This window comes from Schistocerca piceifrons, chromosome 2 (genome assembly GCF_021461385.2).
Source record: "Schistocerca piceifrons isolate TAMUIC-IGC-003096 chromosome 2, iqSchPice1.1, whole genome shotgun sequence".
NCBI lineage: Eukaryota > Metazoa > Arthropoda > Insecta > Orthoptera > Acrididae > Schistocerca > Schistocerca piceifrons.
Window position 1 is genome coordinate 660,812,954 of NC_060139.1, and position 21,493 is coordinate 660,834,446.

Consider the following 21,493-nt stretch of genomic DNA (forward strand, 5'->3'; position numbering starts at 1 on the left):
TTTCACGGAATATTAGTGTCTTCTCCTTGTTAATACTTAGGAACTGGTTAAAGTTCAGGATATCAGTGAAAAGAGAGCAAGAATTGCTGGGAATGGGATAGTCTTCTAAGCACAGAGTATCTATTGAGACTGAACCAAAGAAAGACGAAAGTATGAATGAGCAGCGAAAATGAGATTAGGGAGAAGCTTAACACCATAATTAGTGACAATATAGTAGAAGAAGTGATGGCATTCTGCTTCACAGAATAAACTACCGCATGACGGATGAAGCAATGAACCTATAAGAAGCCGGTTAGCACCGGCAAAGGGAGCAGTCTCTGCTGAAAGAAGCGTGCTATTATCAAAACCGGAAAGCATTTGAGATTTGGTGGAACAGTAGTACGCAAAAAACTAAATGGGTAGATAAAATACGAAATAACGAGCTTTTCAACAGAAACGGCGAGGAAGGGAAAGGATAGGGTTATTGGGCATATGTTAAGACATCAGGGAACAATTTCCATAGCTCTAGAGTGAGCCACAGAGACCAAATACGCTAAGGGACGACAGAGATTGAAATGTATTCAACAAACAATTGAGGATGTCGGATGCATGTGCTGTTCTTTGGTCAGGTTTCTACAGAACGTTCTCCATTTCACACAGCAAATACTTCGTATTACAACGTTTTTCACTCTTTAAACCTTAGCATGACTTCATGAGTTACCCCAAAATATGGTTCTTATGTCATTAAGGAATGAAAGTAAACTTTTTTAATTTTACGTATCATCTGCGTGAGACAAGATCCGCATGGAAGAAAAGATTTCAGTAGGTCTTTCAACAGTTCAGTATTGTCCTGGTCCCATCTGTATTTATTATCATGCTGTAACCCCAAGAATTTAATACTATCTACGTCTTCTAAAATTTTGAGAGAATATATTTGACATAATCTTGTTCGACACGTGTTAGAGTAAGGTGAGCTAAATGAATCATTTCAACTTTTTGGGCTCTAAGGGGGTAGTACATATTTTACACTGCATGTTAAATTGTAGTGGTGAATAAATAATAGTTATACGTTTTGTATGATAAAGGTACATACTTCAAGATCTACTCTTCTTCACTGTATATAGCAGAATTTAAAATGTTGAAATCGTAAATGGGGCTGCGTCGAACATTGTAAACTGTCATGTAATTGTGCATTACGCAGAATATAACATTTTTTAGTCGTTCCAATAATGGTTACATGCATTTCCCACAGCGGAATTGGTTACGACGAGCACCCCACACAAATTTCTTGAAGCCACACCTTCCACGTATCACACCCGATCCATTTCCTTTTCTTCGCAGATCTAGGGTCGTAATATTTAATGTTCCGGAAACCACAAGGTATGTTTTATTCCTCCGACTCAGCTATAGGTGATGATGAAGATGAATTCTCTTCTGGATCTGAAGGTTTCTATTGAACATCCAGAGCATTTCTGCAACCCTAGAGCTTCTTTCTTTGGGAGTTTTCAAAATGCAATTTTCGCTTCTCTCTTGTAAGCCTGATATGAACTAGTGTAGTCAGATGGCAAGCCGAATTTTTAACTCTACAGGCACGTGTGGTACCAGTGGTTTTCGTTGGGGATGGCAAAACAGAAGAAAATTATGATGGTGTTCCTGAGCTCAGACTTTCCGAATTTCTTGGAGGACTAAAAGTTGCAAGGTCTGGGTTTACTTCTGATTCTATGGTAACAGAGCAGGGCTCATCATTCAGGAATGTGGAGAAAGGAAGTAATTTGCATGCTGGTATTTTGTTGCGATTGAAGGGGAAAATTCCCGTGTACACAAATCCCTTCACTTCATTTCCTACAGTAGTTCTGTGTTTCCAGACTGCGTCATAAATTTTACCAAAAACAAATTTTGTAATGAAGGTTGAGTGATTATTGTGTGTACTTAGGATACATAAATACTTTGACAAAGAAGAAATAATACATATTATACTCCATTTCAGGAAGCGCACAAAGGGTGATTCAAATAGCCCCATTTTCTTATTATTTTTTAAAAAGTAATCAGTTGTTCAAATTTATAGTAGATGTCCCTAGTTGTTCTGTTGACCGACCTGGTGGATGCTGTACAACTGGATTTATAACTAGCGTTTATACTTTTCAGTAATATGCTTTATTTTAAGCAGGAGCGTAATACTGTATGGCGGGTTGTTATAAGCAATACCGTTTTATCTCTTCTGTTTCGTTGTGGATGACTGCTGTCTGGATTAAATATATCTGGAAAAAGCTTCTTGCCATTTGTGTACGACTTGTCTAGCAATGGTTGTGTAACATAATAGCGCCCGAGCTTCACATACGGGCCGAGCGGTAGAATATGTCCTTATTTCTGTCAACATAGCCCCATGATCCAGAAAGACCCACCGTACTCTGAGTATTCTGATTTGCATATCGTGTATCTTTTCGATTTATTGACTAACAAATCAATAGAAACCATTTATAAATGGACATTAAAATTTCGTTTGCAGCTCTCCATAAAACTACACTTGACTTGGTAAGATTTTTGTACCACCCCTTACAAATGTTCGTGTGAGAAACTGTATGGATTTCCCTTCTTTTTTTTCTGTGTAAAACACCCTGTTAATTGTGCCTGTTGCTCTACGAAATAGTCAATCTACCCTGCAGTAATCATTTTTCACGACGTCTGCTGCGTCACCAGCGCACAGAATGTGCTGTGCCAGTAGTGCAGCGCCGTGTGTGTGGCTGTGTGGTCCCAGATGCGGCACGAGGGCCTGTCCGGAGACATCCTGTTCGACGCGAGCGGCTCGCGCGTGCGCTTCTCGCTGGACGTGCTGGAGTCTTCGTCCAGCGGCTTCCAGCGCGTCGCCACCTGGACTCCGCAAGAGGGCTTCCTCTCCAGCCGCACCGAGACGCAGGCGCAGCGACAGACGCAGAGCATCATAGAGGGCCGACACCTCATCGTCTCATCCCGCCTGGTCAGTGGCACCGCGCTCTCCTAATGACAGTCTGACACTGCACTAATATGTGCTGACAGGTCCGAAGCTGCGGGCATAACTTCTTCACAAATGCCCTAAGTAAATCAGTCATCTTCCCAAAGACAGGGTTGCACAACATGGTGCTTTACAGCACTAGGTACTATGTTGTTGTTCCTGATCTATATTAACGACATAGGAGACAATCTGAGTAGCCTTCTTAGATTGTTTGTAGATTACTCTGTCATTTACCGTCTTGTTAAGTCATTAGATGACCAAAACGAATTGCAGATAAGGTATCTGTGTGGTGAGAAAAGTGCCAATTGACCCTGGATAAGGAGAAGTGTGAAGATATTCACATGAGTACTAAAAGAAATCAGCTAAATTTCCATTACGCGATAAGTCACACAAATCTTAAGCCTGTAAATTCAACTAAATACTTAGGGATTACAATTACAAATAACCTAAATTGGAACGATCATATAGATAATATTGTGGGTAGCGCAAACCAGAGTGCGATTCATTGGCAGAACACTTCAAGGGTGCCACAGGTGTACTATGGAGACTGCTTACACCACGCTTGTCCACCCTATTCTGAAGTATTCCTGTGCGGTGTGGGATCCGCTTCAGGTGGGACTGACGGATGACACTGAAAAAGTACAAAGAAGGGCAGCTAAGTTTGCATTATCACGAAGTAGGGAAGATAGTGTCACAGACATGATACGTAAACTGGAGTGGCAATCATAAAAAAAAGTCGTTTCTCGTTGCAATGGGATCTTCTCATGAAATTTCAATCACCAGTTTTCTCCTCCGATTGCGAAAACATTCTGTTGGCACCCACCTACATAGGGAGAAACGATCATCACAATAAAATAAGGGAAATCAGGGCTCGCACAGAAAAAATTAAGTGCTTGTTTTTCCCGCGTGTCGCTTGAGAGTGGAACGGTAGAGAGACAGCTTGAAGGTGGTTCATTGAACCCTCTGCCATGCACTTTATTGCGAATAGCAGAGTAATCACGTAGATGTAGATGTAGATGGTATAGTAAGAATTGGTATCATTTCGACATGAATATCGGGTCACTGTGGTGATTACTACAGTTTAACGTGGAATGAAATGGAAGGGGAATTTTCAGATATAAGAAATTTCAGACCAGAAGGAGACGAGTTTAGCTATAGCAAGAGTTTCTAATGCAAAGCGGCACGCAAACTTGGAAGCTTGCAATTTGTAGTCTTGCCCATAACTATTGAGTCACTAAGACAGTTTCTTCTGTAGTCGCCCACTTTTATTCACTGGTGTGCAAAAGTTAAGGAATAAAACAACTTTCGCAAGATGTATCACTGCCAAGAAACGTAGCTCTATGAAACTTGGACCATGCGTAAAAATAACTCCAACAGAGCAGTATAGAAGGTAACTAAAAGAAACGCGCAATGAGACGAACAGAAACGACACTTTTCTTCAAATGCAATAATTACACTGAAGCCACCGCGATTTATGACGGTCCCCAGACGGAATTCAGTTCTTAATAGGCTGTGAGGTCAAAACAGACAGCAATGCATGCTCTGCAACGTACTCTCATGCTAGCCACGAGATCGGTGAGGTGTTCCTGCGGTAGGGCGTTCCATTCCTGCACCAGCGTGTTGACAGCTGTTGGACGGTTGTTGGTGCTTGTGGACATGCTGCAGAAACCCCTCCCCCCCCCACCCCTCCTTCCACCCAATGCGCCTCACACGCGCTCAATGGGATTTAAGTCGGGGATACGAGCAATGGTGCTGATGATTCGCTGTCACCATACCATGGGGGTTCTGCGTACTGTCCCACAAATGACTTATGAAAGTTGAAGATATCATTCCGCGAAAAGATGGCCTCATCTGTGAATAGGATGGATGACACAAATCCCGGAATCGTGGTAGCCTGGTGAATAAACCAGTGACAAAACTGCTCCCGATGTCGAAAGTCTGTCGCTGTTAAGCCCTGCACACGCTGTAGGTGATAAGGGTAGTAACAATTGTCATGGGGAATGTTCCACACGGCTGCCTGCTTTACCGTGTACTGTCGGGATAACTGCCTGGTGCTGACACGGTGGTCGCCTTCCATAGTGTTAATTACATTTTCCTCCAAGTCTAGTGTCCGAACATTTCGGGTACGTCCTTCATGATTTCCTGCTTCCTGAAACGACCCTGTCTCAGGCAAACAGCGAAACACTGGTGCGAAAGTTTAATGCTGTGGTTGTTGTCAGTTGGCAAAGCTATCTTGAGACAACCTTCTTGTCTGCCGCCCGTTGCCATTTGCCTTTCCTTAAGTAAACACCATGTCGGCAAGCTCTCGATTCGAACACGGAACCGCTGTGTGTGAGTCAGAAAGAGAAGTGATCCGACACAGCATTACCAGGTACTGTGGCAGGAGAGGGCGCTAGGGCATGACGGATTAGGAACAGTGCCACCGTCTAGGAGGAAACGATACATGCTGTAACTGTAGCACCATAGTACAGCGCGCATTAGACCGCATTCTCAGTAACGAAGTACGATTGAATAAATGGTCTTTAGCCTGGAAACCATGCTTTTCTGGTCATATGTTCATTAGACCTTTTTTGTTCCGTATCCTCTCATCGATCAATCCCTAGAGTTTGTATGCGGTGGAAAAAATCACCCTGTATATGGCGTTCCATTTCGTCATGCAGTTAGCCCCAGGCACCGCTCCTCTTATGTAGTGATTGCTGTTGGCCGGCTTTTTACTGGTCTACGATGGATACTTGGTGCTTCTCTGGTCCTCCAGTACAACCGTGATATGAGACTTCGATGTGCTGTGACATCTGCTACAAAGTGTCCAAAACTAGGACGTGCAATCCTCGTGGTATTCTACTGCAAACTTCGTCAAGAAACTGTGATCTTCTCACTAAGGAAGTGCAAACAAGGCTTAGATATGATGAGACAAATGTAGTGCTCTGTGGAGTCTTTGCAAAAACTGACAATGTCTGATAGGATAGCCGCAATCAGTGATTTTACAATGTTACTTATAATCCGTCTTGATTGCAAATATTTATTCATATGACCGGTTTCGGTTCCTCTAGAAAGATCGTCAGATCTGATATTTCAGTTACAGGAGTAACCCGTCCAAACACAGCAACTTTCACATGCTGCATCACATCATTTTACATCAAGACGGATTATAAGTAACTTTGTGGAGTCCTTGATTTTCGTGCCTACCTCAGAAAATAATACACCCTTTCTACATAGACAGCACAGTTGCTGTCTGTGGTGAAACCTTGACGGCCAATTACGGTATTCTCTTCTTTTTTCTTGTCCTGATTGTGATTCGACCCTTTAAAAGAAACTGTCAGTGGAGTCAGCGTAATTGTAAAGAAATACAACCTTGCGTGTTTGCTCTTTGAACACAATTTTATCGATTTATCAAATGCTTTCTTACATATCCTGTACGCTGTCGAGGCTACTATTTGAAACAGCTGTTGTTGCTATAATATAGATAACTCGGAAGTCAGTGATTAGTGTAGTCGCGAAGCAAGAACTTCGCAGGTGTCTACAGTGAAGCATTCAGTGACGATGTCATATGCAGACTCATACGCATGAGCAACATTAAGCGCCTACTGATGCTGCACCGCTGACTCTAAAGGGCAATCGAAGAAATGATCACCAGATGACAGTCAACCATATATCATTGAGCCAAGTCGAAACAAGATATTCGCTCTGTTTGTAAAGTCGTTATAACGTCTTAGTTGAAATTAAGAGAGGCTTAACAAGCATGCTTTTAAATAAATATATTTATCAGTCCCCCCAGGGCAGTGGTCTATAAACTGCGACTTCCGAGCCACAGGGTGCTCTTTGGATCCTGATAGTGACTCTTCTACAAATACCACGCTAGGGCGCACGTAGAGCGCGACGGCAAATTCGTGGAACATGCGCGAAAGACTAGAATTGCAAATAAAATTTTCACCCCGCCTGCTTCCATGGGAAGCTCTTTGTCTGCCCTCTAAGGTTATGCCACAAGCGCGACACTTTTCACTCACAGCCGCTCTCGGCATATAGGGGCCACAAAGATTCAATCAGCTTGATGTGCGGGGGGAGGCGCGCGGTTCAATCTCGAGTTGAGATCTTCAGTCAGGCAGCAGTCTCATGCTGCAGTGCTTAGTGATCCAATCATCTCCAAACCATACAGCTATTTTTGTAATAAATTTAAGATTTGTTATTATTTTGTGTTGCTGGCTATGTTATTTAAAATGAAATTTTTGTGCCCTGTTTGACATGGGAATGAGGTAGAAGCAAAGGAAAACGGAAGACGAACATCGAGTATTTAAAGTTAATGGCCTCCTGACCCGTCTTACTGTGGGCAAAACTCATAACAAGAAATCAAATTTGAAAAGACACTTTACAACTGAACATCTGACATTTAGAACTGTATATCCTGTCGTTGACGAAAGAGCTGAACTTCAGAAGTGAAGAAAAATGAAGTTCTGTATGGAAATACTGGATGCAATCTTCCAACAATGCAAATATTGCATGTTTTGTAATTGGTGAAGAGAGAAAAAAACATATAGAGATGGCGAATACATAAAAGGTTGTTTTGTAAATACGTCCGAAAAGCTGCTTCTGGTTTTTAAAACTGATTAAAGTGTTACAATTATTTCCTAAAACAGTGAAGGGCAGAACAGTCAAAATGTCTTCGAATATAAACAACGAGCAAGTCGAAGATCTTAAATTGCTTTCAGCTTTATGCATAGCAATTGACGAGACTTGTGACATAAATTATAAAGTGCAAGATTCACTTTTTGTACGATTTATTTCATTGGTAACTCCTAAAAAGAACTTTTAGAATTACTGTCACTCAAAGGTCAAACACGGGGAGGAGATATAGTAAATGCTGTAATTTAATGCACTGAAGAACGTCATACTTCATTCAATAAAATTATCTCAATTTCAAAAGACGACGCGAGAAGTATGAGTGGTTTTAGAAATGGGTTCGTCCCGGTTTTTTTTTTTTAAATTAATCACTGAATACGTACATACTATTGCATCAGTCTCAAGAAGTGCTTTGGGTACGGACATTTCCAAAAGAAATTGGCAAAGTTATAGAATTTTTGATTCAAATTGTCGATTCAGTTATAACTAAAGATCTTAATCATCGCCAATTTAAAGAATTTTTAGTTGAAATGGTAGATAGGTAGGTCTTCTGCTGCATAATAAGGTACGTTGGTTGTTAAGAGAAACGTTTTGAAATATTTCACTTCCTTATTAACACAAGTTAAAGCATTTCTCATTGAAAATGGCATTCGCTCTCCAGAACTAAGAACGATCAGTGAATACAAAAATTTTACTTCATAGTAAACGTCTAATCTAAACCAGCTTAATCGTAAACTCCAGGCGAAAGTAAACAATTTGTTCGTTGTTAGAAGATTTCATCCGGACACAAATTGTCTCTTTTGCTCAAGATGTTGAAAGAAGTACTTTGATTCACTTTCCAACCCTGTTGGGCATAGTCAAAAATAATGTTCCAAAATAACTCTTTTAATGCAAGGGATGCTTTTCTCACTATGTTTTAGGAATTCATAAACAGCAAAGGGACGCTAGAATTTGTTAAAAATCGCTTAACGCTGCTGTAACAGAATTGCGTCCTCCTCTCTTTAATACAATTGTTGGAAACTTTGAAATGTAGTTCTTGCATTTGTTTAAAGAAAGAGAAAAGCTCGAAATTTGAAAGTCTTTGTGCTGATGTAGAATTATTGGAGACAAAATAAATGCCGGCTGCTGTGGCCGAGCGGTTGTAGGCGCTTCAGTCCGGAACAGCGCTGCTACTACGGTCGCAGGTTCGAATCCTGCCTCGGGCATGGATGTGTGTGATGTCCTTAGGTTGGTTAGGTTTACGTAGTTCTAAGTCTAGGGGACTGATAACGTTATATTTTAAGTCCCATAGAGCTTAGAGCCATTTGAACCAAAAAAATAAATATGAACTTTGTTCTCAGAACTAGTGGTCGGTTTTGAAAGACCTATTGAAGAAAGATAATTACGTCGTTTTTTAACACTTGCAGTAGTATTTCTATCTCATGTAATGAGTTCAGAAAACTAGCATTCCCTGTCCTCTCCTTATTTGGGCCTTCGTGTTTATTCCACCAATCTTTTTCACGCATGTACCTGATGAAGAGTAAACTTATTGATGAGACCCTGGTTTCGTGCCTAAAATTGAAAATAATGTACAAACTTGACCTACCTAAACTTCCCAAGGAGTTACCGGGCCATTGATCACATTGCTGTTCTTTAAAATTGTAATGACTTAATTCTATGGATACCTTACTACTTAATTTAATCAATGACCAACGTCGTTATTAAGTATGATATTAAATTTTATTCAACGTACCTATACTTTAACTGAGACTAAAAATTGCAAGTGAAGTTTATTAACTTAATTTTAGGAGACACTGTCGAGTGAAAGTGACTCTACTATCGAATACTGAGAAAAGTATTTTGAGATGGTTCAGACATACAGAGAAGATGAACGAAAGGAGATAAACGAAATAAGTATACGAGTGTGAATGGGAGAATTTGAAGGGGTCGACTTCACTGAACATCCCTCGATCAGACAGGGGGCGTTTTTCAAAGGCCAGCTTGGGAGTACACTAATTAAGTTAATAACAAAATACCTGCTTATGTAGTATAAGTTTAAAAAATTTGAATCTCAAAACAAATTTCAGTCGTTGCACTGCTGGTCCACCCGCTAACGAGTTTACCGATGGTTGCCCTAAGGAGATTTCACTGACAGCAGGTGCGAGGCAGTTCCTGCAGTCTCAGCCTGAATCGTGTTCCGTCGTTTACTTGGCAGGATGCACCATACTTGCGTATGAAGGCGCCCACTACACCTCCACGAGTCGGCAACGACCGTTACGAGGGCTACTCCATGGACCTCATCGCCAACATCGCCGAGCTGCTCAACTTCACGTTTGAATTCAAGCTGGCGCCAGACGGCGAATACGGAACGTACGACAAGAGGAAGGGCACCTGGAACGGCCTCGTCGGAGAACTCATCAACGGGGTAAGTCCTAACTCTTCTGCCCTGCAACGCTAGTGCTGAGCCACTTCTGCACATGAACTCTTAGGAGACTTAGTCAGTCTCCAGTTCAGCAAATAAGAAAAGAGCGAACGTTGCTGATCAGTAGTGTTAAAACAAAAATTTTATAGTGACTTTGGAGATCGTTTGTACGAAAATAACCAGTTGCATAATTGTGCCTTCGAGCCCGCTTCCGTAGCTGAGCTTCCCATTTTCGGATACGAATCTACATTCCTCTGTATCGCCTCATAAAACGCTTGCATTCTCTTCAGCTACAGTTACCGCACAGTCCACAATTCAACGCATACAACGTCCGCCTTTGTACACTATTGGCCATTAAAACTGCTACACCACGAAGATGATGTTCTACAGACGGGAAATGTAACCGACGGGAAGAAGATGCTGTGATATGCAAATGATTAGCTTTTCATAGCATTCACACAAGGTTGGCGCCGGTGGCGACACCTACAACGTGTTGACATGAGGAAAGTTTACAACCGATTTCTCATACACAAACAGCAGTTGACCGGCGTTGCCTGGTGAAACGTTGTTGTGATGCCTCGTGTAACGAGGAGAAATGCGTACCATCACGTTTCCGACTTTGATAAAGGTCGGATTGTAGCCTATCGCGATTGCGGTTTATCGTATCGCGACATTGCTGCTATCGATGGTCGAGATCCAATGACTGTTTGCAGAATATGGAATCGGTGTGTTCAGGAGGATAATACGGAACGCCGTGCTGGATCCAAACGGCCTCGTATCACCAGCAGTCGAGATGACAGGCATCTTATCAGCATGACTGTAACGGACCGTGCAGCCACGTCTCGATCCCTGAGTCAACAGATGGGTACGTTTGCAAGACAACAACCATCTGCACGAACAGTTCGACGACGTTTGCAGCAGCATAGACTATCAGCTCGGAGGCCATGGCTGCGGTTACCCTTGACGCTGCATCACAGACAGGAGCGCCTGCGATGGTGTACTCAACGACGAACCTGGGTGCACGAATGGCAAAACGTCATTTTTTCGGATGAATCCACATTCTGTTTACAGCATCATGATGGTCGCATCCGTGTTTGGCGACATCGCGGTGAACGCACACTGGAAGCGTGTATTCGTCATCGCCATACTGGCGTATCACCCGGCGTGACGGTATGGGGTGCCATTGGTTACACGTCTCGGTCACCTCTTGTTACACGTCTCGGTCACCTCTTGTTCGCTGTGACGGCACTTTGAACAGTGTACGTTACATTTCAGATGTGTTACGACCCGTGGCTCTACCCTTCATTCGATCCCTGCGAAACCCTACATTTCAGCAGGATAATGCACGACCGCATGTTGCAGGTCCAGTACGGGCCTTTCTGGATACAGAAAATGTTCGACTGCTGCTCTGGCCAGTACATTCTCCAGATCTCTCACCAATTGGAAACTTCTGGTCAATGGTATCCGAGCAACTGGCTCGTCAGAATACGCCAGTCACTACTCTTGCAGCACTATGGTATCGTGTTGAAGCTGCATGGGCAGCTGTACCTGTACCCGTCATCCAAGCTCTGTTTGACTCAATGCCCAGGCGTATCAAGACCGTTATTACGGCCAGAGATGGTTGTTCTGGGTACCGGTTTCTCAGGATCTATGCACCCAAATTGCGTGATAATGTAATCACATGTCAGTTCTTGTAGAATATATTTGTCCAATCAATACCCGTTTATCATCTGCAGTTCTTCTTGGTGTAGCGATTTTAATGGCCAGTAGCGTAGTTGAGCGGTTAGTTTCATTCCAGCAGACTTCTTTTGGCGAGTAGTTCTTCCTTAGCTGAGTTCGTCTACTAATTACGTCATCTTTACTTCGACCCTCAAGCGTTATTTTGCTTCAGTCGTGCAGTATTGCTGTAGAACGACAACATGGTCCCCATTATTTTTTTTAAGTTAGTTGCTGATCTCACCAATGTCTTCGTCTATATTTGGTTTGCTGCTAATCTATATGGTGTGCTTAGCAGGCTGCTCATTCCATTAAACGAGTCCTTTTTTTATAGACGATAGTAATGACGTCAACGAATCTTATCATTCATATCCTTTCGTCCTGAGTTTTAACCCCACTTGGTAACCTTTCTTTCATATCCTTGATTGCTCCTTCGATGTACAGATTGGACAGTAGAAGAGAAAGACTCTCCCTTACACCTTTCTTCAGTCTCATACTCCTCCCTTATTTTCTATTCTTAGCGTAGCCTTCTGCTTCTTGTATCTATCGCATAAGTCCCGCCTTTCCATATATCATATACCTATTTTTCTGAGAATTTCGAATACCTTACACTACGTATATTAAACAAGCATGAAGCTTTTACCTCAGGGTTGCAACTGACTTACGGCTTTGATATTAGCAAAGCTCTGGGTGTCGAAAATTTAATGTAATACCATAGTGAAGTGCCTTATATCAAATTTGTAAACTCATGCAGGGTGTCTCAAAAAATTTCAACCAATGTCGTAGGACTGTCACCTAAATAGCTCATCACAGAAACTTGGAGTAAATTTTAACTTTCAAATACGAATGCAAAGTTTTTATTTCCAAATGAACCATCAGAGTTTAGAAAAGTACATCTTTTACATACATGCACATACATTATTGAGGGACTTTTTACACTTACGTTTAGGATTAAAGTTTTCATTTAGCCTTCAAAAATATCTAATGTGCCCTCCATCGGGAGTAATACAAAACTCCACAGAATAGTCAAATAAGTTCCATACTTTTATAGGCATGTCCTGAATTACTGCATTTACTGCAGCTGCTCCGCCATGGTTCACCCAAACTTACTGGTAAATGAGGCACATAGGCGGAGTCTTTCACAAGCCCCTACAAAAGAAAAACAAATGAGATCAGGTGACCTCGGAGGCCCATGGTGCAGTGCGAGATCCGTACTCTCCTTGCAATCAGTCCATCACTGACGCATTTCAATGATAGGAATTGACCTTAAATGCAGGTGTCGCTGAGGTTGAGCTCGGTCCTGTTGGAAATGAAAATTTCAGCATTTTCTAGGAATTCTTGAAAAATCTACATCTCCAACATACAGATAACTCGTCATCTACATCTATACTCCGCAATTCACCAGTCAGTGTTTGGCGGACAGCATTTTGTGCCAGCAACTGATCAATTTAGGGGAGATAGGGGAGCCAGTATTAGAATCAGAATTTAAAAGAGATTTGGAGGACTTAAGGTCAAATAAGGCATAAGGGATAGATAACATACCATCAGAATTTCAAATCACTGGGGGAAGTGGCAACAAAACGACTATTCACGTTGCTGCATAGAACGTATGAGTCTGGCGACATACCATTTGACTTTCGGAAAAATATCGTCCACAGAAACCCGATAGCTGCAGGAGCCGACAAGTGTATCGTACAATTACCTTAGCAGCTCATGCATCCAAGTTACTGACTAGAATATATACCGAAGAATGGAAAAGGAAACTGAGGTTGTGATAGACGACGATCAGTTTGGCTGCAGCAAAGGTAAAGGCACCAGAGAGGCAATTCTAATATTGCGGTTGATAATGGAAGCAAGACTAAAGACAAATCACGACTCGTTCATAGGATATGTCGATCAGGAAAAAGCGTTCGACAATGTAAAATGGTGCAAGATGTTCAAAATTCTGGGAAAAATAGGGGTAAGCTATAGGGAGAGACGGGTAATATACAATACGTACAAGAGTCAAGAGGGAGTAATATTACTGGACGACTAAGAACGAAGTGCTCGTATTAAAAAGAGGGTAAGACAGGAACGTAGTCTTTCTCCCCTACTGTTCTACCTGTACAATGAAGAAGCAATGATGGAAATAAAAGAAAGGTTCAGCAGTGACAATAAAATTCAAGGTGAAAGAATATCAATGATATGATTCGCTTATAACATTGCTATCCTGAGTGAAAATGAAGAAGAATTACATGATCTGCAGAATGGAACGAACAGTCTAATGAGTACAGATTACAGATTGAGAATAATCGAAGAAAGACGAAAGTAATGAGAAGTAATAGAAAAGTGAACAGCGAGAAACTTAACTACTTACGAAGTAGAAGAAGTTAAGGGATTCTGCTACCTAGGCAGCAAAATAACCGATGATGGACGGAGCAAGGACAGCATCAGAGTAGCATTGGAAAAAAGGGCTTTCCTGACCAAGAGAATTCTACTAGTATGTAACATAGGCCTTGAGGAAGAAATTTCTGAGAATATACGTTTGGAGCACAGCATTGTATAGTAGTGAGACATGGACTGTGGGGCTGTGGGGGAAACCGAAACAGAGAGAATCGAAGCATTTGAGATATGGTGCTACAGACGAGTGTTGAAGATTAGATGGACTGATAAGGTAAGGAATGACTTTCTGCACAGAACCGGAGAGGAAAGGAATATGTGGAAAACACTGACGAGGAGAAGGGACAGAATAGATGACAGAGGGATAGAAAAACAGTTAAAATCGCTCAAAAGAGGAAAGGCCGCTGGACATGATGGGATACCAGTTTCATTTTACACAGAGTACGCGAAGGAACTTGCCCCCTTCTTGCAGCGGTGTACCGTAGGTCTCTAGAAGAGCGTAGCGTTCCAAAGGATTGGAAAAGGGCGCAAGTCATCCCCGTTTTGAAGAAGGGACGTCGAACAGATGTGCAGAACTATAGACCTATATCTCTAAAGTCGATCAGTTGTAGAATTTTGGAACACGTATTATGTTCGAGTATAATGACTTTTCTGGAGACTAGAAATCTACTCTGTAGGAATCAGCATGAGTTTCGAAAAAGACGATCATGTGAAACCCAGCTCGCGCTGTTCGTCCACGAGACTCAGAGGGCCATAGACACGAGTTCCCAGGTAGATGCCGTGTTTCTTGACTTCCGCAAGGCGATCGATACAGTTCCCCACAGTCGTTTAATGAACAAAGTAAGAGCATATGGACTATCAGACCAATTGTTTTCTGTGTGATTGGATTGAAGAGTTCCTAGATAACAGAACGCAGCATGTCATTCTCAATGGAGAGAAGTCTTCCGAAGTAACAGTTATTTCAGGTGTGCCACAGGGGAGTGTCGTAGGACCGTTGCTATTCACGATATACATAAATGACCTTGTGAATAACATCGGAAGTTCACTGAGGCTTCTTGCGGATGATGCTGTAGTATATCGAGAGGTTGTAAAATGGAAAATTGTACTGAAATGCAAGAGGATCTGCAGCGAATTGACGCGTGGTGCAGGGAATGGCAATTCAATCTCAATGTAGACAAGTGTAATGTGCTGCGAATACACAGAAAGATAGATCCTTTATCATTTAGCTACAATATAGCAGGTCAGCAACTGGAAGCAGTTATTTCCATAAATTATCTGGGAGTACGCATTAGGGGTGATTTAAAATGGAATGCTCATATAAAGTCGATCGTCGGTAAAGCAGATGCCAGACTGAGATTCATTGGAAGAATACAAGGAAATGCAATCCGAAAACAAAGGAAGTAGGTTACAGTACACTTGTTCGCCCACTACTTGAACACTGCTCACCATTGTGGGATCCGTACCAGATAGGGTTGATAGAAGAGATAGAGAAAATCCAACGGAGAGCAGCGCGCTTCGTTACAGGATCATTTAGTAATCGCGAAAGCATTGTGGAGATGATAGATAAACTCCAGTGGAAGACTCTGCAAGAGAGACGCTCAGTAGCTCGGTACGGGCTTTTGTTGAAGTTTCGAGAACATACCTTCACCGAGGAGTCAAGCAGTATATTGCTCCCTCCTATGTATATCTCGCGAAGAGACGATGAAGATAAAATCAGAGAGATTAGAGCCCACACAGAGGCATACCGACAATCTTTCTTTCCATGAACAATACGAGACTGGAATAGAAGGGAGAAGCGATAGAGGTACTCAACGTACCCTCCGCCACACACCGTCAGGTGGCTTGCGGAGTATGGATGTAGATGTAAATGTAGATGATAGGACATCTTTTAAGACATAAAGGAATGACTTCCATGGTACAAGAGGGACCTATAGAGGCCAAAAACTGTAGAGGAAGACAGGGGTTGGAGTACATCCAGCAAATAACTGAGGAAGTAAGTTGCAAGTTCTACTCTGTGATGAAGAGACTGGCACAGGAGAGGAATTTGTGGAGAGCCGCATCAAACCAGTCAGCAGACTGCTGATGGCTCAAAAAAGAGAAAAAGAAAAGAAAAGAAAAACTGATCCCTGCCTTCCGTGTTACAGAAGCGAACGGTCAGTGGGAAGAAAGGCAGTTGATAAATCAGTCAATTAGCTCTAATTTCCCGCAGTTTCTCGTTGTGGTTGTTTCGCTAGACATATGTGGGAGGACGCAATATATCGCCCGCCTCTTCGAGGAACATAATCTCTTGGAAATTCAATCGTGATGCAAAACGCATCTCTTGTAGCGTCTACTGCTGGAGTTGCCGAGCATCTCGTTAACGCTCTCACGCCAATTAAACGATCCCGTTACGAAACACGCCACTCTTCTGTGGAACTTGTCCCTCTCTTCCATTATGCCAAACTGGCAAGGGTTCCACGCTGATGAGCAATACTCCATAGTTGGTCAAACAATACTTTCGTAAGCCACTTCTTTCGTGGATCAATTACAGTTTCTTAAGATTCTTATTACGAATCTCAATCGGGCTTCTACTTTTCCTACTTTTCGTTTTATGTGGTCATTCCTCTTTTGTGGTCGCTCCTGTATGCATCTTTTCCGCAAAAAGAGCAAGTCATATTAATTAAGTCGGAAAACGTCACAAAACAAGTGAAGCATCGAAGAGTCTGTGGCTACAACAGTGTTCCACAAAACTCTGCGGGTTTTTATTTGTCACCACCATAAAGGGCTTCCAGGGAATGAATCCTCCATGGTTTGAAACACAAACGACGCCACGAAACATGACTGACAGACACATTAGGAACGGCGGTAGTATTGCTATGAAGATTCTTGTCACTTTGTTTACGTAGTAAGTTCTGATCCACTTTGTTTACATCATGAGAGCCGGGTCATTAACTTGACTTCATGACCCATATCCAGTTATCTATGATTTCATGGAGCCCTGCCCATTTGTCCCTCCCCTCCCCCTCTCTTCCCCTTTTCCAGCGAGTCTCAGCGTAGTATTAAAATGAGGCAGTATTTTAAAGTACTTTACAGAGTGTTCATAATCACCCGAAAGCTCTGAATTGTTTGCTCTATTTCAATCATAATTATATAAAACAGCACTTGTGTTCGTACAAAGCACTTACATAATGCTCAGAAGTATCCGAGCAATCTTTTTTGCATGATATTCAACTAAAACTTATGTAAAAGGTCTAAATTCCAGTATTTCAATGTGTTTTACACAGTGCGCAAAATGATCCAAATGCTCTTTTTTGTGACATTCAAAAGTATTTATCCAAAAAAATTACGTAAAGCAGCACTTGCATACATGCGAAGTTCGAGTGGAGCCGTAAATTAATAATTTTCCACATGTAATTTGTTTGCCGGATGTCACAAGTTAGACGACCACGAATCAGCAAGACTGGACTCGCTGACTAAACATTTTGCTGAACTCTTGTCTTGCTATCATCCATTCAGCGTAAGATGACACACATCGACAACAAAACTTAAACTCCACTTGTTGATGGGAGTGAACATTGTTTCCAAGACTAGCAATTAAGCGAAGATCAAAAGTGGCTGAACTTACTTTTTTAGAAGCTCAGTAATACGCTACTTCCAGTTCAACACCCAAAAATTCAGAGCATTCTACCCTATTTACTGAGCCCTGTCAGTGTGCTACATCAGTTGTTGGTATGACTCTATTAGTTGTACAGAAGTGAATGCAGTGTGTTTTATTAAAATTTAAGGATAGTCCGTTTGTGGATAACCACTTATAGCTCTGCGTAAAACGTCATTAACTACTGTTGCGTTCTCCTAATGGGATTTATTGTAATACTAGTATCATTAGCAAGAAGTACCAATTCTGGTTGTTTAATGTTAAGTGGGAGGTCGTTCACATCTATAAGGAATTGGAGTGGACCAAAACTGAACGCCGTGAAACTCTTTGTCATTTCTCTCCAGTCACTTTTCTACCTTTCTACAAAGATTTTGTTCACAGAGTATTAACAGAACACACAAAACTGCAACGAAGCATGTTGTGAAAGAAGAATGCATATTGTCTAGTTCAATTATCAGACAAAAGAAACGTATGGAAAAACAGATTCCGATCCACAATAATCGAAATTGTGAGTTCGACCACACTGCTCACAGTGACTCAGAACAGATGTGAAAACCTTGCATCGGTATCGTTGCCAAGCTACGGATTGTAGCAAATATTATCTTGCCTTTTACTGCTCGTACACGGAGAGCTGCAGGTCGCAATGAAGACGAGCCATTGCAGCTGCGACTGGAGATGATACACCACAGATATCGATCCATGGCTACAGTCTGCTCGCGACATCACGGTCGTGAACAACATGAGAAATTGGAATTTGCGTATTTGACAGGCAACTTTCAGTCTTCTTCTGCCTTCTTGCTAGACATTGTGCTACTTGAATGTACAAGCAGAAAAGTGTTAGTGGGTTCACAGTTACAACCGACGGAAGCAGAACAGTGTACTGGACTGCTCGCTCACCATCACACACACTCACGGATGGACTTGCCAGACAGCTTGGAGCGACCTGTCCATCAGATCATAGCGCCACACAAATGCACCCCCGAGTGCCTTAAATCCTTGAATACAATTAACCTTTTTGAGGCTCTAGGGAATTGTGAGCAACAGTAACAGAATCAGACTGAAAAATAACTCTAAGATAACCTTATTGAGATACTCAGACATCCTTGAAGGGGTAAAATAATTAAGACAATTCGACAGCTGTCGCAAACGTCTAATATTCCCTTAATTTTCATACAGTTATATCCAGAAAACTGAGCAGGACGATAAACGCCTTATCTATCAGTACTGCTTGTTTTTGCATTGTTTCAGAGGGCTGACCTAGCTATATGTGACTTGACCATAACGGAAGAAAGACAGTCTGCAGTCGACTTTACTATGCCATTTATGAATCTCGGTAAGTCATTACTATAATTTTCTGACAGATTATTCACAGTAAAATTTTTGAATATGCAATTCTCTACTGATATTGCACATGTTTTATTCATGGAGCAATGCATTTCCATTTTAGTATTGTATTATTGTAAATAATGTTAGAAGTAATACTAACATTTCAAAATTGTAACAGACAATATCGGTAATGCTTGCCATGCCTATAGCAGTCCTTGAAGTATAATACCCTTTGGATAGGTATACGAGACGACACTGCTAACTGCGGTTGAATGAAGCTTCTGCAAGCTCCGGACTTTTAAGTGCAGCCATTATCTTACCCCAAACAATCCCTGCATCGTGAAGCAGGGCGTAACTATGGACTATATGTGTTGTTGGAAGCTATGAGCAGTGGCGAAGCGAGAGCCCAGCGTTGTGGGTTTGCTGATGGCAAGAATGAGTGCCTGAATGTGGTGCTGCAACCCTGTAGTAGCAACGAAGGAAGGGTAAATAATGTATTCGAAACAGTGTTGCTGTTGAACGTCTGTTCCCAAAACGAATAGTGGTTTCTCCCTTGCGTCAGCGACTCTTGTATGGCTGGCTTTCCACACAGCTGCTAGTCCTCCATTACGTTTTTCTGCAGCTATGATTACAGATACCTTTTTGAAACCAGTGTTATCGGATACTGTCTCCAGTTGCCCATAGAGCGGTTCCCCCACAATTCCCTTGTTTAAGATAAAACTTTTGACAAGCATAATAATCTATGGCTCCCCAACTACTGTAATTTTCTATGAGGATGATTCTCTTGTCCTGGCAGTTGGAGGTTGAGAGGTATGACAGAAGTAATTTGTTTCTTCCGGTAACTACAAACCTGTTTTTTAAACAAATCCTCTTCTGTTTCCATTATCAAATTTATAGTGAAGTCAAAGAGTACCACGAACTCATCTAATTTGTGCTTGCATTCATCGAAGGTAAAAGTAACTGTTGCCATAGCTTCCACAATGTTCTGCACTGTTCTTTCGTGAATAAAGCACGAACTCACCTAGTATTGGACCAGAATTGTGACTGGTTTCAGGACTTTCTATGACGCAGAAATAAATCCGTCATTCTTAACTGGATGAACTCAACAGTTTTATAGGTAACTTCAGTAGTAATACAATGGAGTATTACAGGCCATTACTGTTTACGATATCTGTAAGTGATCAGGTGGATTGCCTCAGGAGTTCCACAATTCTTTTTGCAGATGTTGTTGCCTACGAGAAAGTGATAGCGCCAGAAGAGAGTAGCGAAATGTAGCCTATGGAGCATCAGTGACTGGTGGAGGGACTGACAGTTGACCTTGAATGTTAAAGAAATGTAACGTAGTGCACGTAAATGGGTGAAGGGTTCCATCATTGTTGGATTACATTACAGGTGAAAGATCACTGGAAACCATAAGAACTGTAAATACCTAGGAGTAACCATCTGGAGCGACCTAACGTGGAATGATCACGTAAAGTTAACTACAGGAAAAGCAAATCCCAGGGTGAGCTTCATTGGAAGAATTTTAAGGAAATGTATTCTGTCTATGGAGGAAGTGGCTTGCAAAACACTTGCCCAACAAATTCTTGAGTATTATCTATCAGTCTGTGTCACTACAAGAGAGGCATTGTGCATCACAGAGAAGATAGGGGAAACCAGGGCTAGTTGTTATAAGTTTTCAATCATTTTTGTACAAAAAGTTTTAGAGCTATTTTAATGTGAAATACCTTATAATGTAGCACCATTAGGTCTGACTCTGCATATTTTTTTTCCTTATGCTGTGCTGTCAACACTGACTCGATATTATTTCCTGTCATCCACACTGCAACAATTGATCCCACAAAGGGAAAAGTTGTTGCACATAGAGTAACCAATTAAGCATTGATCAAAAATCTTATAGTTTTCTGCTATTTATTGCTATTTTGACCTTGCACGTAAAATGGGATGAATATTACAGAAAAGTCTTATTCACTATGTGTTTCTACTGGCATTGCGTTCTTTATGTAATTTCTCATGTTGCCTTCTCAAGAAGATTGCATAATAATAAACTGTACATGATATGGAGCAGATTGTAACACAATAACAGCTAGCCCAACGAAATTGTAACAATGTGCCCTACATATTTGCGTTTCATATTTGGGTCAGATAAGCATCAATTTTCGATTGTAGAGAAATTTTAAACATTTTATCACTCCCCTGATGGTCAGACTTTCAGATGATACAGCATTTGTAGTAATGCGCAGAAAGGCTCTGTTGCCATTAAAGGAAAACTAAGAGAAGAAAAAATTGTAAAAGACAGAGAAACAACGTTTCCTCTTTGTAACACTGATAACCTACCCTCCAGCCATTGGCAAGAGAACTGTACAATCTGTCCTACCATTTGATTGCAGGACAGTGCATTGCTACCAGTGATTAATTTATAATTTTCATGAAACAATTTACGTCTTGTTGCAAC

The 21,493-nt window shown here is 41.6% G+C and overlaps 1 protein-coding gene across 1 annotated transcript in view; it reads left to right on the forward strand.

Annotated features, from left to right (window-relative positions):
• LOC124775715 (glutamate receptor ionotropic, kainate 2-like) overlaps positions 1–21,493 on the forward strand; it is a 218,668-nt gene that overhangs the window by 99,038 nt on the left and 98,137 nt on the right. The window contains exons 8-10 of the mRNA XM_047250540.1: positions 2,735–2,953; positions 9,777–9,986; positions 18,961–19,045. Of these exons, the coding sequence (XP_047106496.1) occupies positions 2,735–2,953; positions 9,777–9,986; positions 18,961–19,045 (514 nt within the window). The remainder of the gene's footprint in view (positions 1–2,734; positions 2,954–9,776; positions 9,987–18,960; positions 19,046–21,493) is intronic.